The sequence below is a fragment of the Trichechus manatus genome, unplaced genomic scaffold, assembly GCF_000243295.1.
Source record: "Trichechus manatus latirostris isolate Lorelei unplaced genomic scaffold, TriManLat1.0 scaffold00064, whole genome shotgun sequence".
NCBI lineage: Eukaryota > Metazoa > Chordata > Mammalia > Sirenia > Trichechidae > Trichechus > Trichechus manatus.
In genome coordinates this window covers 4,792,815-4,816,036 of record NW_004444000.1, presented here as the reverse complement: position 1 = coordinate 4,816,036, position 23,222 = coordinate 4,792,815, and the positions used below count along the sequence as shown (strand labels likewise).

Sequence of the window (23,222 nt, the reverse complement as noted above, 5' to 3'; positions counted from 1 at the left end):
AGAATTGAATGAAATAGAGAATAGAAAAACAATTGAAAGAGTTAACAAGACCAAAAGATGGTTCTCTGAAAAAATCAACAAAACTGATAAACTGTTGGCCAAACTGACAAAAGAAATACAGGAGAGGAAGCAAATAATCCCTGTTAAGAAATGAGATGGATGATATAACAACAGACACCAATCGAAATTAAAAGAATCATAACAGAATACTATGAAAAATTGTACTCTAACAAATCTGAAAACCTAGAGGAAACGGACAAATTTCTAACTCACTACCTACCTAAACTAACACAAACAGGTAGAATAACTAAATAAACCCATAACAAAAGAAGAGATTAAAAGATAATAGAAAAACTCCCAACCAAAAAAAAAAGCCCTGGCCCGGATGTCTTCAATGGAGAATTCTACCAAACATTCAGAGACAGGTTAATACCACTTCTACTAAAGGTATTTCAGAGCATAGACAAGGATGGAATACTCCCAAACTCATTCTATGAAGCCAGAATTACCCTGATACCAAAACCAGGTAAAGACACCACAAAAAAAGAAAATTACAGACCAATAACCTTCATGAACATTGATGCAAAAATCCTCAACAAAATTCTAGCTGATAGAATTCAGCAACATGTGAAAAAAATAATTCACCATGATCAAGTGGGATTTATAGCAGGTATGCAAGGATGGTTCAACATTAGAAAAACAATCAATGTAATCCATAACACAAATAAAACAAAAGATAAGAACCACATTATCTTATCAATCGATGCAGAAAAGGCATTTGACAAAGTCCAACACTCATTCATGATAAAAAGTCTCAACAAAATAGAAACAGAAGGGAAATTCCTCAACATAATAAAGAGCATTTGTATAAAGCCAACAGCCAACGTCATCCTAAATGGAGAGAGTCTGAAAGCATTTCCCTTGAGAACGGGAACTAGACAAGGATGCCTTTTATCACCACTCTTATTCAACATTGTGCTGGAGGTCCTAGCCAGAGAAATTAGGCTAGAAAAAGAAATCAAGGACATCCAAATTGGTAAGGAAGAAGTATCTCTATTTGCAGATGACATGATCTTATACACAGAAAACCCCAAAGAATTCACAAGAAAACTACTGGAACTAATAGAAGATTTCAGCAATGCTTCAAGATACAAGATAAACATACAAAAATCAGTTGGATTCCTTTACACCAACAAAGAGAACCTCAAAGCAGAAATCACCAAATCAGTACCATTTACAATAGCCCCCAAGAAGATCAAATACTTAGGAATAAATCTAACCAGAGACGTAAAATATCTATACAATGAAAACTACAAGACACTGCTGCAAGACACCAAAAGAGACCTGCATAAGTGGAAAAACATACCTTCCTCATGGATAGGTAGACTCAACATAGTGAAAATGGCAGTTCTGCCCAAAGTGATCTACAGATGCAATGCAATCCTGATCCAAATTCCACCGGCATTTTTTAATGAGATGGAGAAACATATCACCAACTTCATATGAAAAGAGAAGAGGCCCTGGATAAGTAAAGCATTACTCAAGAAGAAGAACAAAGTGGGAGGCCTCACACTACCTCAGTTTAGAACCTATTACACCACCACAGTAGTCAAAACAGCCTGGGACTTGTACAACAGATACACAGACCAATGGAACAGAATTGAGAATCCAGACATACATTCATCCACCTATGAGCAGCTGATATTTGATAAAGGCCCAAAGTCCATTAAATGGGGAAAAGATAGTCTCTTTATCAAATGGTGCTGGCATAACTGGATATCCATCTGCAAAAAACTGAAACAAGACCCATACCTCACACCATGCACAAAAACTAACTCAAAATGGACCAAAGACTTAAGTACACAATCGAAAGCTATAAAGATCATGGAAGAAAAAATAGGGACAATGCTAGGAGCCCTAATACCTGGCATAAAAACAATATGAACCATAAGTAACAATGCACAAGCACTGGAAGAGAGACTGGATAAATGGGAGCTCCTAAAAATCAAACACTTATGCTCATCAAAAGACTTCACGAAAAGAGTCAAAAGACAACCTATAGACTGGGAAAAATATTTTCGCTATGACAATTCCAATGAGCATCTAATCTATAAAATCTACAAGATACCGCAAAACCTCAACAACAAGAAGACAAATAACCCAATTAAAAAATGGGCAAAGGATATGAACAGACACTTCACCAAAGAAGATATTCAAGCGGCTAACAGTCACATGAAGAAATGTTCAAGATCATTAGACATTAGAGAAATGCAGATCAAAACTGCAATGAGATATCATCTCACCCCAACAAAGCTAGCACTAATCCAAAAAACACAAAATAATAAATGCTGGAGAGGTTGTAGAGAGACTGGAACACTTATACACTTTTGGTGGGAATGTAAAATGGTACAACCACTTTGGAAATCGATTTGGCACTTCCTTAAAAAGCTAGAAATAGAAGTACCATATGATCCAGCTATTCCGCTCCTTGGAATGTATCCTACAGAAATAAGAGCCGTCACACAAATAGATAGATGCACACCCATGTTCATTGCAGCACTGTTTACAATAGCAAAAAGAAACAACATAGATGCCCATCAATGGATGAATGGATAAACAAATTATGGTATATCCACACAATGGAATACTACCCAACGATAAAGAACAATGAGGAAGCCCTGAAATATAAGATGGAGGAAGCTGGAAATCATTATGCTGAGTGAATTTAGTCTGTCACAGAACCACAAATATTGTATAAGAACACTATTATAAGAACTTAAGAAAAAGTTTAAACACAGAAGAAAACATTCTTTGATGTTTACAAGGGTGGGGAGGGAGGGTGAGGGTTATTTACTAACTAGATAGTAGATAAGAATTATCTTAGTTGAATGGAAGGACAGCACACCCTACAGGGGAAGTCAGCACAACTGGACTAAACCAAAGCTAGGAAGTTTCCTGAATACAGTCAAACACTTTCAGAGACAGAGTAGCAGGGGTAGGGATCTGGGGACCATGCTTTCAGGGTACATCTAGGTTAACTGGCATTACGAAGCTTATTAAGAAAATGTTCTGCATCCTACTTTGGTGAGTGGCGTCTGGGGTCTTAAAAGCTTGCAAGCGTCCATCTAAGATGCATCAATTGGTCCCAACCACCCGGAGTAAAGGAGAATGAAGAACACCAAAGACATAAAGAAAGTATTAGCCCAAGAGACAGAAAGAGCCACATAAACCAGAGAGTTCATCAGCCCGAGACCAGAAGAACTAGATGGTACCTGGCTACCACCAATGACCGCCCTGACAGGGAATACAGCAGACAGTCCCTGATGGAGCAGGAGAAAGGTGGGGTGCAGAACTCAAATTCTAGTAAGAAGACCAGACTTAATGGTCTGACTGAGACTGGAGGAACCCTGGAAAGCATGGCCCCCAGATTCTCTATTAGCATAGAACTAAAACAATTTCCGAGGCCAACTCTTCAGACAGAGATTGGACTGGACTGTGGGACACAAAGTGATACTCGTGAGGAGTATGCCTCTTAGCTCAAGTAGATTCAAGAGACTAAACAGTCAGCTTCTGTCTGGAGGTGAGATGGGAAGGCAGAGAAGGTTAGGAGCTGGTAGATTGGACATGGGGAATCAGGGGTGAAAAGGAGGAGTGTGCTGTCGCAGTATGCGGACAGCAATTAGGCTCACATACCAATGTATGTATAAATTTTTGTATGCGAGACTAACTTGAAATGTATACTTCATTTAAACTACAACAATTCAAAAATTTAAAAATAAAAAAATAAAGAGATGCATGAGTAATAGGCAATTGTTTAGTGAGAAAAGGGTACAGGAGACAGGTAAGCCAGATTCTACTGACAGTAAATTTGAGATTTTATGCTCCATGTTTGGGGCTGGTAAGATGGCCATTCAGAGTGCTCTTCATATTCAAGAAACTACTTCCTGATTCTGGTTGGGCGATATCTTATAAACATTAGAAATGTTATCTGTATATGCATGTACATGAATGCCTGTATGTAACCCTTGCTCCTTTCCACAGAGTTTACAAGGCTAATCCTCGAGCACTGTTCTCGAACTGCAATGGTAGAGATTAGGAGCAGTGGAGAGGGCTTGCAGACAGGCAAATGTAGGATATTCCTATCACAGGACTAGTTCAAGATCTGGACCTGGGTGTTTCAGGTGTTGAACACCCAGGGAAGCTTTGTTCGCCCATCAGACACAGAAGCAAAGAAGGTCTGGAAACTTTGGGGAAGGAGGTCCAAGGGAGTTTCTCACTTTATGTTGGGATGGATGTGCACCGTCTTTTCTTCATGTTATTTCACTGCCATTCAGGAGTACATGGGAATGTGACAGATGAAAGTTTCCAGGCTGCCACAGAAAGAGAAAGCCATCTCCTCTTTCTCACACACAGACTGGTTTCCCAGGGGCCTCTTTGCCGTGTGGTTTTGGAGAACACTGTTTAACAGTTGGAGTGGGAGCCAGAGGGTCACCGCTCCACCAGCCATGGTTCAAAGGAAAAGCTGCTTCCTCCTCCTGACCAATCTCAGCATGAAGCTTGTGCTGTGTCTCTGGGATTAACACACACTCACTGTGTGTGCATGGACAGTGTTCCCAGAGCCTGTCCTCAGAAAGCTGCTCCTGGGTCACTGAACGTGTACCCTCACAGAAATCTACTCTGAATGAGGGGAACACATTCTTTTGGTGTCTTCCAGCCCCAGTGCTGGAAGGACAGATCCTAGAGCTCAGCTGTTGTTAGTTACCATTGTGTCAACTCTCACTCCTAGCCACCCCATGTACAAAGGAATGAAGTGTTTCCTGGTCCCTCACCATCTTCATGATTGTTAGTATGCTCGAGTCCATTGTTGTGGCCACTGTATATTTTGAGTACTTTTCAACCTAGGGGGCTCATTTTCCAGCACTGTATCGGACAATGTTCTGCTGTGATCCACAGGGTTTTCACTGGCTAATTTTTGGAAGTAGATCACCAGACTTTTCTTCCTAGTCTGTCTTAGTTTGGAAGTGCCATTGAAACCTGCCCACATTTGGGTGACCCTGCCGGTATTTGAAATACTGGTGACATAGCTTCCAGCATCATGAAAACCCACAAGCCACCACAGTAGCGTATACTGGCAGATGGAGGATGGTAAGACTCAATTTGTTGTTGTTGGGTGCTGCCGAGTCCATTCCAACTCATAGTGATTCCACGTGACAGAGTGAACTATCCCATAAGGTTTTCTGGGCTGTAATCTTTACAGAAGCAGATCATCAAGTCTTTTCTCCTGTGGAGCCACTGGGTAGGTTTGAACCCACAACCTTTTGGTTAGCAGCCAGATGTCACCAGGACTCAGTAGCTCCCCTGTATTTAGCCCCTGTTGTGTAACAGACCCTGTACTAAATCTTTTTATATCTGTCATCTCATTTAATTCTCATAAGAACACTTTGTGGTAGGTAGTATTATTATCCCTGTTTTACAAACGAGGTTATTTCCTTAGGGCCATACAGCTTTTAATGGAGAAGGTGAATAGTTGACTTCTGGTCTAGCTGATTTCAAACACCATGGTCTTTCTTAATGGATAAATCTGTATTGGATGAATTGGTGAACGCATGAACACAAACTGTTGAAGGAGTTAGAGGTTCTCATTCAGACATAGGGCCTTTCAGACATGCCCATCTGAAATGTGCTCAAAAGAGAGGCCGAAGGCTCCTGTCATGTGTCTTCCTGCCTCAGGTTCTGCAGATTCTCTCCTGTCTGCCTGTAGCTCGAGTCCACCCACACGACCTGCCCCTTTGTCTCCTTCTCACTGTCCTCTGTTTAAAGTCATTTCCTTAGGGAAACGCTTCCTGACCTTCCAGTTTTGAGTCTAGCCAAATGCTGTCATCTGCGCTCTTCCATTTTTACTTCACACTCTATCACAATTATATATAATATTTTGTAAAATGCTCTGCTTAATATCAGCTCCTCTGATAGCCGGGTGCTTTATGAGGACACATCCCATGTTCGTTCCATTTTTGTCTCTTGCCGTCACTGTTTTATATTTATCACCTAGCACAGTAGCTGGCTCTTTGTATGCACTGAATACATGTCTGCATCTAGTATTTTCTCATATTCATAAATCCCTGAGCCTCCCCTCTTCCCTCCTAATGCCTCTTAAATGAAGCTAGAAAACCCTGTCTGGACCAAGCCTATGGGGACAAACTGTTCCTAAGGGGTGAGCAGACCCCAATTTATTTTTCTCAGCAATGAGCATGCTCTCAGGGTTTGCAGGGGGGCTAGGGCTGAGTTCATTAAAACTTCCTATTTGTGAAGGCAAATACAAAGAAAACCACCAACAACCCCAACAGCACTAGACTGTAAGCAACTTGAGGGCAGAGACCATGTCATTCATCGTTGCATCTCTAGCCATTAACTTAGTTCCTGGTATACAGCAGGAGCTCAATAACCACTTGTTAAACTGTCCTGAATACACCAAATGCCAGATATATATTGAACAGTAATACCATCACTTCTTCTGTGGGTCAGGTATAGTGGAAATGACACTAGAATAGGATCTAGGACTCCTGAGTTTTAGTCCTGATCCTACCAGCTATTACCTTTTGCCGTCAAGTCAATTCTGACTCACAGCGACCCTGCCAGACAGAGTAGAACTGCCCTGTAGGGATTCCAAGGAGTAGCTGGTGGATTTGAACTGCTGACCTTTTGGTTAGCAGCCAAGCTCTTAACCACTGTGCCACCAGGGCTTATTAGCTTTATGACCCAAGGTCTCTTCTGAAGGTATCATTCTGAGATTCAGTGAGTCTAGGGTTCTATTGGGACCCAAAACCCAGATAAGAAGAGATTCTTCCCTAAACGCCTCTGGCTCTTGGTATTTGTCAGCTTTATTTACCTGTCTTCTGCTTCATTGGCCCTTTGGTGCTGGCTCATTCCTCCTGCTGCAACTTTGCTTTCTGTCTACCTATCTTTTGTTCTGCCGAGCATCTCTCTCCTTTATTCGCTTCTTATAAAGTTCTGAGGATTTCAAAGTCCACAGATGTGCTAACCTTTGCCATTTCTTCATATCCTCCTTTGTGATTCTCTTCTCTCTCCCTGAGGCCCTCTTCCCCCATCTTCAGGTCACCCTCTTGCTCTTCCTCCTGAAATCCGAACATGCTGGACTATAGCCCAGATGAAGACTGATTATTTTTTTAATCCTATATTCATATGGGAGCAAAAAATAGCGTGTGTTTTCTCCAGAGCCCAGCCCTCCCCTATTCCTCTAGAGGCATCTCTTCATCCGGATTCACACCCAGCCCTCCTTCTCTGATTCATCTTCCCTTACCGGTGTCAGGCCCTTCTCTCAGGTCCTGCATTTCTCATTCTCTTGCCTTGGCTCCTATACGGAATCTCCACCAGGAGAGGGGGGCCTTTAGCCTTTTAGAGAAGTCAAAGCAGAGCTGGCATTTCTCAAGCTAGAGCTTTTCTTTCAGGCTTGCGTGTGTGGAATATGCACGGCTCTTTAGCTGTAGGTAACAGAGAGGCAAACAAGGACAACAGCTGATTTCCCTTTCCCCGAGAATGTTCCCTGTTCCTGCCCTGCTGTAGCGGGAGATGCCACCACTGCCAGAAGTCTCTTTCCACTTGTTTCCTCACTTGCCTGCCCGCATGTCCTGTCTTCATGCCAAGCTCCTGCTCCCTCTCCTTTGCAGCCCCAGGATTATTAAAGGGGCTATGATTGTTTTGTTTTGTTTTGTTTAGGGAGTGTGTGTATGTGTGTGTGAGAGAGCTTGAAAGTCATTGTTCCTTAGATATTTTTATAACCTGAAGCAATTACAGCTGTCAGCACAGAGACAAGCTGTGACAAGTTGATTTATGTGTACAGTATATGTGTATGCAAGAGGGAAGGGAGGAAGGAGAGGGAGATAGGGAGGAGAAGATGGAGGTGGGTGCTCATTAGGAATCAGCCTTCCAGGAGGCGGAAAGGAAGTTGTTTCTATAAAGAACACAAATAATGAAATTGCTCTGACTGTCATCCCTTTTTCATTAACTCAGCTATGCTGGGAAAAATAAAATAAACCCAGAAGTTTTTATGAAGCAAGAGACAGGCTATAAGATAAGCCACTACGTGTTGGTTATATTTAGGGATTAGAGGATGGGAAGGGAGTTGACGTGATTCTGATCTTCATCTATTCAGCTACTTCACTAGCAAGTTTGAATAGGATGCATGGCATCTGTTAATTGTGTGGGCATCTCTGACCTTGACAACTTTCTAAACTTTCATTTTTGAATGAAGTTTGGATCCCTGGGCCCACAAAGCAAGTGCAAGGTTGCTAGCGGTTTTTCTTCTCCACTCTCTCAGTAGCCTGTGCTCTGCTAGGTTTTGTGCTGGCAACTGCTGTGATGCTACAGTTCAGCTTCCTCTCTTCAAGGCCAGAGACGAAGATGCTTTGACTGTCTTAAACAGCAAATGCAGGCAGACTGGTAAAAACTGAACATCTTAAAGAACCTGTAAGGAGAATTATTTTTCTGCCCAGCCATAACAACGAAGTGGTGGCAGGCGAAATGTATTAATAAAGCATCTTCCTTCTTACATGGGTTTCTAAGTATTTCACTGTATCAAGTACGTAAGCCTCTCGGGAAGGCCTGTTGTCATTATCCACACTCCTAGATGCGAAAGCAAATGCTCATTCGCACCTACCTGGGAATTAAATGCAGGGGCCAGAATTAGAATTAGCATGGAAGGAATCATCCCTGCCACTCTCAGGACTGCAGGAAAATGATTCCAACCGCCAGAATGAGTCCTTCTCCCCCTCCCCTCGACTAGCATATATTTCTCCTTGGCTTTTGGGAAAGAGGAACCCCAAATTCAGCAGGCTGAAAGTCAGCAAACATAATCTCAAGCCTTACGTCTGCTCTCGCACAGCATCTTAACTTTGTGGAGTCGTTTGACTTCCTAGTCTGCAATCTCTCCATTGTCAAGCAGAGATAACATAGGGTCTGGTGAGAATAGAATGGTGGAAAAATGAGTTATTTCTTCTCCTTTCCTCTAAAAAATATAAACAAAACTCTCCTGCTCCCCATAGATATCTTTTTTTTTTTTTATTGTGAAGTTGTTTGTTTGGGCCATTGATTTTTTTTGGTGCTATGTATCAAATGATCCCTAGTGGCCAAAAGTAGTGGATGGGTTTCACTGAGCATTTAATATCAGGAAGAGATGAGGGAAACCAGCGTACTGATAATTGATGCAAAGTGTTTTGAGATCTTTAGTGTAAACTTGCTCAGCTTTTCATGGTTGACCACATTCTGATCAACCACTAAAGTGGAAAGGAGACCTCATCAGCCTTTGTTACCCTAGAGTTGGTTTCCATATGCCAAAGCCTACCTCCATTCTACCTGTCTAAAGAAATAATGTGAGGGGGGCACGAAAGGGGTAGAAATGTTTGTTCTAACATGTTGGCTACATGTATGTGATTGTCACTGCCAGCAAGGCACAAGGACTTCCATAGCATCTACCCTTTTGGGTCAGTCTCTTTGGTGCTGGATGGCACTGGGGAAGAATCTTTGTCCATAATAGTTATGGGGGCGCGGGGGTGGGGTGGATGTTCCCTGATGGAATTCCATAGAAAGTCTAAGGGGAAGAACAAAGTCAGTTGCCTCCTCTCTAGCCACAGGGAGAGTTGGGTCAGTGCTGGAAGCTCAGATCCAGGAGTCCCTGAGGAGACAGCCGCTACCATAACACCACCACCTCTCTGACTGGGCTGCTCTGGGCTCCCCCTGCACCGGGGCCAGGCCCAGGAAGGGGAAGGCACTGCCTTCATCAGAATTAAAGTTCTTGGAGAAGTAACCGTGCAGGTACAGACGTACTGCAGCAGCAGAGAGCGGAAGTGGCAGGGACCAGGGATGGAGAGAAATCTGGTTTACCCGGGGTTTCAAAAATTCAAGCACACTGCTTAGAGATGAAATCAACCGTGCAAGAGAGTGAAGCCCAGGAAACTTGGGAGTCCGCTGTAGAAATAATGCAAGTGACTCACACTCATGCATCCCAGTAGGCACTCTTGCAGGGCTAGCATCTTTTCATGTCATCAAACTCAAGAATAAAGAACGTAAGTCAGTCTCGAAATTTAACCACAACTTGAGTGCGATTTTGCAGTTTCACACTCTAAGAGGTTTCTGTGATTTTGCATGTTTTATATATGCAATCTCTATTTAGAACTGTGTCTGCTCAGTCTCTGGTGTTTTAAGGAGCTTTTGTTGGGGGCTGGTAGGGTGGGTGTCACACTACTGAATACAAACGTGATTGTTATAAAGTATCCTTCCAACACCTGAGTTTACTCTAAATGCTAATGGAATCTACCGAATCATTTTAAAAGTCCATGCTGCAGGGGGTTCCTTTCCTAGTTAGTTTGTGACTCTTATTATGTCGTCTCAGGTCGATTAAGAATGTGGGGGTAACTGCGTTTTAATTTGGAAGTGACAGTTCTTCCAGGGAGGGAAATGGTTAAGGCCTGGCTGTGCTCCCGCGCGGCGGGGGTTAAGCAGGAGCTCGGTGCGCGGAGAGCGCGGAGGTTCCGGTGCTAGGTCTGCGCTGGGTGCGCGCGCTCCAGGGTCCGCGTCGAAGAGAGTGGTGGTCAGTGATGGAGCTGCTGCCATGACAACCCTGGAAGTCGGTGCCAGTGCGAGGCGGGGACGCTCCTGGGAGGAAGGCGGCGCTGAGCCCGGGGGCCGCCGCTAAGCTGGGCGTCCCCGGCGTGGCCGCCCGTCGCCTTAGCGTCTCGCCCTCGGAGCCGGGAAGGAGCAGCGCAGGGGCTCGCGTGCAGGTCGGCTACAGCCCGCGGCCCCTGCTCGCCTGGGCCCGCGCCGAGCCTCGCGAAGGTCTGGCAGTCCTGGACGGTGAAGTGTGCACGGGTGCCGAGTGCGTCCTGGTGTCCAGTGTGCACTGGTGTCCAGGAAGTAGCCGAGGCAGCGGCGGCAGGATCTAGGACCGAATTGCAGGCAGCCGCTGCTCAGCGTCGCCCTTTCCTCCGCGCGTTCCCCTGCGGTTCCTGCGTGGTGTACTTTCTCTGCAATTGTGACCGATTTGTTCCTGGCGGCGAGCCTGCCTCCAAAACTTACAAAGAAAGTGTCGGTTTTTCGCCCTCGTTGGCACTGAAGAATCGCAGACTACGTCTGGGCAGCTGAATTCAACCCACCCCTCTCCTCTTCTTGGTACCAAAGTGCTTACTCCTCTCCAAAGTGCCATGTCTCAACTATTAACGGGAAGAACCGGCTCCTAAAACGTGCCCACACCTTTGCGCTTGCCTTCCGCTCTCCGTGATCTGCACCTTCCCCAGCCAGAGCAGCATCGAACGGCTCCTTCGGATGTCCTCCGTGGAAACTGGCTCGCCGAGGCTGGGGAGCTGAGGCTGGATTTGGGGGAGGAATACTCGACTTGGAGGCGTTTACGCGCTTTCCTCCTGCTTGCTCCTCGCGGTCGCCACTAGCTCTCCGCGCAGTCCCTCTCCTCCCCACCCCACCCCACTTCCTGTGCTCGCTGGGGCGTGTGCTCTGCTGCCGCTGAGTTCTGGGAAGTTGTATCTTGTCGAGGATGGGGGTCTGTGGGTACCTGTTCCTGCCCTGGAAGTGCCTGGTGATCGTGTCTCTCAGGCTGCTGTTCCTTGTACCCACAGGAGTGCCGGTGCGCAGCGGAGATGCCACCTTCCCCAAAGCTATGGACAACGTGACGGTCCGGCAAGGGGAGAGCGCCACCCTCAGGTAGGGAGCTGCCGTTCGTCTGTGAATTAAGGATGCTTTATGGGGGGGGGGGTGAGGGGGCAGGGGTGCGGGCGTGTGAACTGGAGCGTGCCAGGCTGGCACAGAGGTTGCTGGTCCCTAGGGCTTCAAGACTCATGAAGGCGCTGGTGCTTTGCCCCGGGAATGTGGCACTCATACGAGAACCACTCATCCCAAAACAGGCTTTCTTGGCTCTGGGGACTTGGTAAGGGTGAGGGACAGCAAGGCCAGAAAGTCGCTGAGAGTGGGGAAGTGGCCAGCACTGTCTGTGCCAGCGAGCCTGGTGGCTGTGGTAGCTGGGCGCCTGGCTGGAGCTCCACGTGGAAAGTCTTCTCAGAAGTTAATGAGCCCCAAAGGACAGGTCTGGCTGGGTCCAAATGCCCTCACTCTGCACATGCCATGGTGCGTTGCCAACCTGGGCCTCTGTAGGCCTGGCAAGCCATTGTTCTGTCCTGGATCTGGCTGTGCCTGGGCTCTCCTGGGGAGTCTGGATGCCATTAGCTGGTGGGCAGAGGAGGTGCTTTCTTGTCTCTGAAAGTGGATTTCTGATGCTGAAGTTACGGAGACGAGGCTGACTTGTCCCTGGAAAATAGCATTCACTCTGGTTGACTGCTCGTTTCTTACTGTCCAACAGTGCAAAGCTCATCAACTGAATGGAAGCTAGATTTTGGTGCTTTGTTGGGTCCTGATTGGCTTCTGGGGTTAAGGTTTACAGGACTTGGGGAGGAGGAGGAGAAGAGTCTTGACTGTGCTTTGTGTGAGGTAGAGCGATTCCACCTCCCTGATAACCCTGCCTGCAGAAAAGCGAACTCAGTCTCTAGTGTCTCCAAACTGCGCCACTCACAGAACGATGACAAAGAAGGAGTGATTGCCCATGGGAAATTTTCCTCTCTGGGATTTTATAAGAGGGTAAGCATGAAGTTAAGTACAAACAGATTCCTGGGAAGAGCTATCCCCCTGCCTCTCAGTGATTTATTTCCTCTTAAACAAAGTTTTCCAAATTGGGCAGTTGAACTAACCACAGGGCAACATTCCCATCTTTGTGCTGGAGTCCAGTGTTTTGGCTCCTGGTAACTGCTGTTCTCAGACAAGATTGCTTGTGGATGGTACACTAGGCAGTACCCACAGGATGGAAAATGTCGAGGTGAGGGATACTGGCAATACATAGCTAAATTGCCAAGAAATTGCCAAGGACGAGTGTGACTTAAAGTAGCCCTGAAACCCGTGACTGCCTTTTCCTAGGGGAGTCAACCGTCAAGGCCCCAGGGATTTCCTAGTTACCAACTGGTTCACAAAATCCCTCCTCCCCTGAGCTCTTTAGAAACTGTTTTGAACAAAGGTTAAAATATCCTATGACTATATATTGGCTGTATCTGGTTTATAAATGGATTTCAGGGGAGCCCCAGATATTCAGTTACTTCAGATTACTTCAGGACAAAAACATAAATGAGCTGCTAAAGCAATGCAGTCGGTGAAATTTAGTGCCTCTCTGGATGTACCTTTGTCCCTGCCCCTTGGCAGGGAAGGTAAAATGGAGACATCTTCACATGGAGAACCTTTTGAAAACAAATGGGATTATTTTTTCAAGGAGGAGGCGAAAGGTAGTCAGCTCTGTGGAGATTTGGAGAGTAAGAAGTATTAAGGGGGCTGACTTGCAGTCGCTTCCACATTATAGGAAAAATGAAAGGATTGGAGAGGCTTGGATCTGGTTTCCAGAAGGCAGCCCCCCGAGCTCAAGGTACTCAGGACTCTCCAGAGAGTGACTGAATTCAGCAAACAGTGAGCAGGTGACAGGCCTGGGCTACGAGCAGCTTCTCTTTAAGATCGTGTAGCATGTCCTGGCTGGCCTCTCCTTTCTTTGTCTTTCCTCCTGTGGCTCGCTCTTTCTCTCTGTGGGCGCCTTTCCTTGTTTCTTGCAGGCATTAATATTTATTTGCATTTGCACGTGTGCTCTAGCCACAGTGGACTTGTTTGGGTATGGATGAAGGCAGAGAGGCACGGGGGGTCTTCCTCTCTAGACCCTGAAATTGGCCGCAGCCCAGCCCTGGAATGAGAAGACCCTCCTGGAGCCCCGGCCCCATGGCTGAATGTCTTCCTGACTCGCAGGAGGAAGACCCTTACAGTGGACGGGGCCACACAGGGCAGTGGTCAAGGATATGACCAGCCGTTGGTCGTTGGCTTGGTTTAGGATGCGAATGAGCACCAGGTTTATCAGGCAGCCTGCGTGGGGGACATGCGTGATCCCAGCAGCTTCCTCTGGTTCTTTCTCAGAAGCGATGCTCTGGGACTAGTGAGGGCTGCCTTGTTAGCATGTACTTTGTGGAGTGGAAGCCTGTGAACTCTTAAACCCAAGCTCTGTGTTTTGTGATGCTGTGTGCAGAAAGGCAAGGAACAGCTACAGAATGGTTTTTGTTTTCATAAAATTTGCTAAATTTACTCTTAACCTGATTCTAGAGACGAATACAATTTTGCAACAATCTAGTGATCTAGGGTTCTGTGTCATTTTATTTTTATTGTCAGGAGAGAGAGTGTATATCTTATTCCCTTTTTTTTTTTTTTTTTTTTTTGTTCGTTTGCTAACCATATGATCAAACTACACAGAACCACATGGTGGGTTACCCTGCCTGGAGGGCCACCCTGTCCACACTGCTGTGAGGTAGAATGCTTGCAATTTTCTTCATGACCAGCAGAGGACTTTTTGCTCGAATTTCAGTTTATTCTGCTTTGTTCTCACTGGTTTTATTTTTTGAGAATTTTTTTTTACTAGTTTCCGAAGAATAAATGCTCCGGCAGCAGATTCTAATGTGAGGAAACTTTTTAAGATGTTTTATTTCATCTAATTAGCTCTAATGATCCTTGCGGAGATATCAGAAACCTTTTTCCTCACATGGCACTGACAACCGAAAGAGAATGGTAACTAATTTGAAATCTCCCACTCTTCTTGCTCTCCTGCTGGTATTCTGTGTGGATATTCTTAAAGGATGCAGTTACGTAAAACAGAATGTGCAGTAATAATAGTAACCAAAGTTTATCAACACTTCATGTTACAAAGTATTCTAAATGTTTTACATAATATCTAACTCATTCAATGATATAACATTAACATTTAACCCTGACTTAACCCAAGTAATAACCCTATGATATAGGTGCTCTTATTATCCCATTTTACTGATTAGGAAGCTGAGGCATGGTAAGTTTAAATCATTTGACTAAGATTGTACAGCAAGGAAATTTTGAAGCCAGATTATGAAGCACTAGTAATAATAGTAGTAACAAAATGAATAGTATTACCAGCAGTATATCAAGAGGGAACTTCCAGAAATTCAAGCCAGATTTAGAAAAGAACATGAACGAGGGATATCATTGCTGATGTCAGATGGATCTTAACTGAAACCAGAGAGATGTTTACCTGTGTTTTCTTGACTATGCGAAGACATTCAACTGTATGAATCATAACAAATTATGGATGGCATTGCGAACAGTGGGAATTTCAGAACACTTAATTGAGCTCATGAGGAACCTGTACACAGACCACTAGGCAGTTGTTCGAACAGAACAAGGGAATACTGTGTAGTTTAAAATCAGGAAAGGTGTGCATCAGGGTTGTATCCTTTCACCATATTCATTCAGTCTGTATGCTGATCAAATAATCAGAGAAACTGGACTATATGAAGAAGATCGGGGCATCAGGACTGGAGGAAGACTCATTAATAACCTGTGATATGCAGATGACACAACCTTGCTTGCTGAAAGCGAAAAGGACTTGAAGTTCTACTGAAGAAGATCAAAGACTACAGCCTTCAGCATGGATTACACCTCAACATAAAGAAAACAAAAATCCTCACAACTGGACCAAGAAGCAACATCATTATAAATGGAAAAAATATCGAAGTTGTCAAGGATTTCATTGTACTTGGATCCGCAATCAATGCCCATGGAAGCAGCAGTCAAGAAATCAAATGACATATTGCATTGGACAAATCTGCTGCAGAAGACCTCTTTAAAGTGTTAAAAAGCAAAGATATCATTTTGAGGACTAAGGTGTGCCTGACCCAAGCTATAGCATTTTCAGTGTCTCATATGCTTGTGAAGCTGGACAATGAATTAGGAAGACTGAAGAAGAATTGATGCCTTTGAATTATGGTGTTCGTGAAGATTATTGAATATACCATGGACTGCCCAAACAATGAACAAATCTATCTTGGAAGAATGCTCCTTAGAAACGAGGACGATGAGACTTTGTCTCACATCCTTTGGACATGTTATCAGGAGGGACCAGTCCCTAGAGGATGATAGCATGCTTGGTAAAGTAGAGGGTCAACAAAAAAGAGGAAGACCCTCAACAAGATGGATTGACACAGTGGTTGCAACAATAGGCTCCAACATAATAATGATTGTGAGGATGGTGCCGGACGAGGCAGTGTTTCGTTTTGTTGTACACAGGGTCGCTATGAGTCGGAACCAACTGGGGCACCTAACAAACAATCAATTATTGGTCTATCACTGTATTAAATATTCCATATACATAGCAACATTTAATCCTCACAACAACTCTTTGAAATAGATGCAGTTATCCCCATTTTACAGATGAAGAAATGCAGGCACAGAGAGGAGAACTTACCTAAAATCACACATATAGCAAGTAGCTGAACTGGGATTCTGACTCAGGACTTCACTCCTTGTCTTTGTTAGCCAAGCTTTAGAGTGACTGCTCAGGACCCAATGAATTCTATCTTCTCCTAGTTCCTTGGTGATGCATAATGCCTCCCCTACTCATTTTGGCTTAGACCCTGTCTTGCAGTGTTGTTTAACTCTCGTTCCTCTTTCTCCACGTGAGTTGGAGAGCAGCTCTTGGAAAACAGAGATCATGCCTTATAATGCTAGGAGCACTGTGTGCTCACAGATGTTTACTGCAATGGATGAAATGAATGAAAACAAAACAAAAATATTCCTCAGCCTGTCTTCAGTTATCTCCTCATCACATTTCTCTATCGTTTTAAAATACAGCCGTGGTCTACCAGCAAAGATGTATGAATGCTTCTTATTTGAAGGGCACTGAGCTGGGTGTTGGGGTGTGAAAAGGCAAGAGGGATGGGCTTTTGTCTCAAAGGACTTGGCTCCAACTTAAAAGGCCAGGCTTATGGACAGGAGACAGTTGATAGTATGAGGCAGGGTGTACCCATTAGCAAATGGGTGATAGCATCTCCCTGTGTGCGGAGGAGACAGCCCTTTCTCAGAGCCAGAGCCGAGGCGTATGCAGGGCTGGACTGAACTAGTCTGAGGAGCAGGAGGGCAGCGATGTGGGTGCTGTTTATGGAGCATGAAAGCCTCTCATGGCAATCTTGATGAATGTACTTCATGCTTTCATAGAGTCTCCAAATAAGCAGCCCACTAGTAGAGTGAATTATTCCCTTGGATTCATCTGGTAAGTGAGTGTCAGAGGCTGAGCTATACCTTCTGTCATGTGTCTAGACTGTAGGCTTTGCAATGAAACGTTGCAATTTTTCTGGGATGAATTAAGAATAAAAGGTCTGAGAGATGTACGAGATTTGGGTTGTGTTTTGATATGGCATTTCCATGGAAAACACAGAATAATGTGGTTTTGATATTTCAGGGGACCCAGGAAGTCAGCTTCTAGATTTAGGATGCTGTGGCACTTTATCACCTCATGTGAAGCTTTTAGCATTTTATTTTATAAGCAGATAGATCCTCTATTGGTCTCTGCAGGTACTGCGTGAGAACGGTGCCTTAAGGGAAGAGCGATGCCTTACTCAAGTTTGCATCCCACAACCTAGCACATAACTTGGTCCCTGGCATTTGCTAATAAAGTTTGAAAGACTGTTGACCCAATTCTCTGTTTACCCACTATGCTGTAGGCATCCTGACCATCTTCCTGCTTTGTGAACACAGAAAACTCATTCCTGCTACAGGACTTTGATTCCCATGCTTCTTGCTGTCAGGAATACCCCTGCCCTAGATCTTCCCATGATGGCTGCTGCTTCTCATTTCTGCCTCAGCTCAGATGGAGCCCCCTCACTGAAGCCTTTCCCAACACCCAACTAAGAATACTCCTCTACAACTACCACCAGTTGTACACTGGCATATAATTCTGGCTTTTTTTCTTTTTTTCCTTCAGGGCGATTATCTCTATCTGAAATGCTCCGATTCATTTATTTGGTTTATTATGGTCTGTGTTCCTCAACTAGACTGTAAGTTCTTGGAGATTAGGCACCTTCTTTGTCTTATTCTGCACTGTACCCCATTACTGGCATAAGGAAGGTGTTCAGTAAATATCTGTCACGTAAACGAATGAATGAATGCCTGTTTGAAATCACTCTTAGCCTCTCCTTGTCCTTGTCTGTCCTTTTCCTGGGTTGTCTTGTGTTGTCCTTGCTCTGGATTTGTTACCGGCTCACTATCATTGCTGTCCAGGTCATGCAGCGGTGTGAGGTTGTGATGGAGGTGCTGGTGGGTGGTTACAAATGTACATATGTCATTGAGCTGGCGTCTTTCTGTCCAGGACACAGATGGGATGTGTCCAGTGTCCATCATTTCTTTGCTGTACCCCAGACACATGCATCTTCCAGCCACATCCCTTTCCTTCACAGCCCTGAAGCCTTTGAAGACACGCTACTCTTTGATGATGTACTCAACCCCATGTGGACCTCAGGGAAATTAGTGCTAAGGTAGGAGGAGTAAAGAAAAGCACCTCTCTGCCCATCCTTCTTTCTCTCTGTTTGGATTCAGCTGACAGTGGTTGTCTCATGGTGTAGCTATCGATCCCTTGCTTATGAGTTAACTTGTTCAGAATAGCAATGCCACTCAGGAAGCACATGCTGTTCCAAGCGCCCTGCCTCCTCCATGCACACCGACCACCATGCACTCGCCTGGGGCTGGCCAAGCATCTGCCCAGTGGACCATGGTTCAAACGAGTATAGACAGTTGGGACTGAGGAGGCAGGCTCTTGGACACACATACAGCCAGTGGAAGAGCCAGAAACGACAATGGGAAAACTAAAAATCCAACCAACCGTGGGACGGAAGAGGAGCATGCCCGGATGCCCCTGAAATTCAGAGGAGGTATGGAGGGACAGCCAATGCTCCATCACCTCCTACCTGCCATCATAGGCACTTTGAAGGAAAGCTTTCCCTTTCTTCTTCCTTTAAAAGCACAGTATTTTTTGAGTTTGAGAGGAGTGCAGACTAGGGAGTCCAACCACTATGCTTCACAGAAAATCAAGATAATGTTAACCAGTCCTGCAAAAGGGTGCCTTCCAGAGGGGTCGAAGGGTGCTGGTGCCCAGTCCACACCCCTTTGAAGCTGTGAACCCTGGCCTGGGACCATATATGCCTGGAGGAAGGGGCACCTTGTGCTCCGAAGTGCAAAAGCATCACACGGACTCTGAGTGACTCTGATGCTGACATTTACTGAGAGGCAGCCATGTTCTCTCTAACTGCTGGTTCTTCACCCTCATGCCATAGCTCTTATTCCTTGTAGGATAACCATGCTTGCTATGTGCCAGGCCCTGTGCTCAGCACCTTACCAGCAAAGTCTTACGTAATCCTCATAACTGTTCCAGGAGATGGAGATGCTTATCCCAGTTTTACAGATCAGGACACTGAAGCCCTAAGAGGCAGAGTGATGCCCTTTCTCACCTACATGGTCAGAATGTGGATGGGCCTGGGCTCTAGAACCAGTTTTGTCTCCTACTAGCCTAGGTCTCACTTTGTTTGCACCATAGTGCTTTTCTTATATTGAGCTATAGCCCTCATTTTCTCATTGCCAATATCCTCTTCTCCAGGCAACCCCGTGAATTAGGTTGTTCCTTCTCCTGGTGTGAAAGAATTTCTTTTCTTGAGATGTTTTAGGAATGAAGTCTGGGCATGTTTAAGCCTTATGTGTATTACACCCTAGAAAACCCTATGGCAGTTTTACTTTGTCACATGGGGTCAGTATGAGTCAAAATCAACTCAATGGTACCTAACAACAACAGCATGGTCCGTTGAGAGGAGACCCAGAATGACCCTGCTGGCCCCTAGCAGTCCCTTCTCATCAGAGAATACTAGAATCTCCATTGTTTGTTCAGAAAGAGACTTTTATTCTAGTTTCTTCTGCCAGCATTTTGCTCCACCTATCAACAATCTTGGGCTCTCTCACCAAGTTAACAATCCCTCAGACATTTTCATGTATTTCTGTGGAAGGAGGTATTGAACAAATCTAGGTTGAAACACAATCTGATGCAGATTCCAGAGCCAGTGAACCTGGATTCCCTGGTGCTGGAGGCAGGATGGATGGGAGGAAGGAACAAAGTCATATTTATTATTTGATCTACAAACTTCTTTCTTTTTTTCTGCCCGATATAGGACTACTGGCATCTTTCCTGGGGACTCTTGAAAAAATTCTTAGTTAATAGCGTATTTGTTCTCTTAGGTTGGAAGTCTCAACCTCTGGGTAAAATGTAGCATTATCCTTACATTATTTGAGGTCATTTTGCTTCCTCAGGAGCAGGTTGATGGGTTCCCACTCTGTGTAGTAGATTACTGATAATAAGTAAGTAATATCATCGATATAATCTAAATGCTGTAATAATACTAATTTTAGAAGACCAGGAATTGATCAGGTTGTAGATGCAATTTCAAATGATGATAAATACAAAGCTCCTGGTTTTCCAACACGTGTGAGCTGAGGGAGAGGAGGAAACAGTAGGGGAGTTTAATCAGAACGCAAGTGGTAGAGACAGAGATCTCAGAAACGACATGTTGGACTCATTTTATAGCTGGAGTGCTGTGCTGCAAAGTGTATGGGAGGCAGAAGTCTACTAACCCCGGCTCAGGAACTTTCTCTCAGCCTGGTCTGCGGCAAAATTCTTAATCTCTATACAGAGGACAGTTATTACCTACCTTAAAAGATTGTTTTGGGTTAAAGACAGATAATGCACACAAAGCTTAATGCTTAATTATAACTCTCTCTTTCTCTCCATACATATACTGTATATATACACACAGGTATATATGTGTTTATGTAGTATATGCATGTATGCATATATGTGAAACACGCATACAGCAGTTTTCACTATAAACTGTTGTAGCTTAAACACCCATGTAGCTACAATTTGATAAATACACTGTTTCTGAAGGATCTACAAGAGAGAAATTCCTCTTCATCCAGATGTAAGTGTACTTTTTTATGTTTTTCTCCTACACATTTATTTAGATCCTAGACATATTCTTCAGATAAAATCAGAATTTCTTGAGATGTTTGATTTCTGAGGATGGATAAGAAGAAATGTGTTTCTTCATTTCAGAACAAAAAGGCTTCACAGCAAGCTCATGGTTCTGAAGATGAATTTCCTGTCAGAAAAAGTCGTATGGAAGGTTTTGTGGAGCCAAGGTTGTATGAAACAAATAGAGGGGTTAGCAGTTGAGTTCATACTGAGGGTTGGTAGACCTTTGGTCCTTGGAGAACTGATTTTTTTTCCATGATAATTTTCATAGGAATCAGCTGTCAGAACAGCAGTGGAATGACATCTCTTGGGGTTTTAAGGGTCTCCTTAGCTTTAATGCCCTCTAATGCTAATTCTTCCCTTCATTTACATCTAGTCATTGGGCGGCAGGCTCCAGGCTTGCATGGTGATGGTGAAAACTGAAGCCTGTCTACATTTGATCATTATTCTTCTTAGAAAGTTTGGGGCAAGACCAAGACAAGATCAGTGTGTCGGACATTAGAAACAGATCCCTAAACTCACCAATGGAGCCAAAGGAAAAGTCTGCTTCATTTAAACCCCATGCCATGGACTAAACTGGTTTGTTGCTGTTGTTTTTTGTTAGGTGCCTAAGAGTCCGTTCCAACTCATAGCGACCCCATGTACAACAGATAGAAACACAGCCCAGTCCTGTGCCATCCTCACAATCACTCTCATGCTTGAGCCAATTGTTGCAGCCACTGTGTCAGTTCATCTCACTGAGGATCGTCTTCTTCTTCACTGACTCTCTACTTTACCAAGCATGATGTCCTTCTCTAGGGACTGGTCCCTCCTGATCACATGTCCAAAGTATGTGAAATGAAGTCTTGCCTTCTTGCTTCTGAGGAGCATTCTAGCTATACTTCTACCAAGACAGATCTGTTCATTCTTCTGGCAGTCCATGGTATATTCAATATTCTTTGCCAACACTATAATTCAAAGACACCAATTCTTCTTCAGTCTTCCTTATTCATTGTCCAGCTTTCATGTGTATATGAGGTGATTGAAAAAAATCATGACTTGGTGCAGGCGCCCTTTAGTTCTCAAGGCGACATCTTTGCTTTTTAACACTTTAAAGAGGTCTTTTGAAGTAGATTTGTCCAATGCAATACGTCATTCAATTTCTTGACTGCGGCTTCCATGGATGTTGATTGTGGATCCAAGTAAAATGAAACCCTTGACAACCACAATAGTTTCTCCGTTTATTATGATGTTGCTTACTGGTTCAGTTGTGAGGATTTTTTTTTCTTTATGTTGAGGTGTAATCCATACTGGAGGCTGTAGTCTTTAATCTTCATCAGTAAGTGCTTCAAGTCCTCTTTGCTTTCAGCAAATAAGGTTGTATTATCTGCATAGCGCAGGTTGTTAGTGAGTCTTCCTCCAATCCTGATGTGACGTTCTTCTTCATATAGTCCAGTTTCTCGGATTATTTGCTCAGTATACAGATTGAATAAATATGGTGAAAGGATACAACCTTGATGCACACCTTTCCCGACTTTAAACCACTCAGTATCCCCTTGTTCTGTTAGAACAACTGCCTCTTGGTCTATGTACAGATTTCATATGAGCACAATTAAGTGTTCTGGAATTCCTATTCTTCACAGTGTTATCCATAATTTGTTATGATCCACACAGTTGAATGCCTTTGCATAGTCAGTAAAACACAGGTTTCAGCCAAGAGCCATCTGACATCAACAGTGATATCCCTTCTTCCACATCCTCTTCTGAATCTAGCTTGAATTTCTGGAAATTCTCTGTGGATGTACTGCTGCAACCATTTTTGAATTATCTTGTTCACAATTTTAATTGCATGTGATATTATTGGTGTTGTACAATAATTTCTGCATTCTGTTGGATCACCTTTCTTTGGAATGGGCACAAATATGGATCTCTTCTAGTTGCTTGATCAGGTTGTCTTCCAAATTTCTTGACATAGATGAGTGGACACTTCCAGCGGGCGTTGCATCTCTTTGTTGAAACATCCCAGTTGGTATTCCATCAAGTCCTGGAGCCCTGTTGTTTGCCAACGTCTTCAGTGCAGTTTGGACTTCTTCCTTCAATACCAATTCTTGATCAATTCTTGATCATGAAATGGTTGAATGTTGACCAATTCTTTTTGGTAAAGTGACTCTGTGTATTCCTTCCATCTTCTTTTGTTTCATTTTTTTTTTTTATTGTACTTCAGGTGAAGGCTTACAGAACAAATAGTTTCTCATGAAACAGTAGTACACATATT

General features: G+C 44.1%; 1 protein-coding gene across 4 annotated transcripts in view; it reads left to right on the top strand.

The window, feature by feature from the left end:
- LOC101359291 (neurotrimin) overlaps positions 1–23,222 on the top strand; it is a 1,230,303-nt gene that overhangs the window by 675,232 nt on the left and 531,849 nt on the right. For all 4 annotated transcript variants that reach the window (XM_004379317.1, XM_004379316.2, XM_023734042.1 and 1 more), the window contains exon 2: positions 11,643–11,727. In XM_004379317.1, the coding sequence (XP_004379374.1) occupies positions 11,643–11,727 (85 nt within the window). The remainder of the gene's footprint in view (positions 1–11,642; positions 11,728–23,222) is intronic.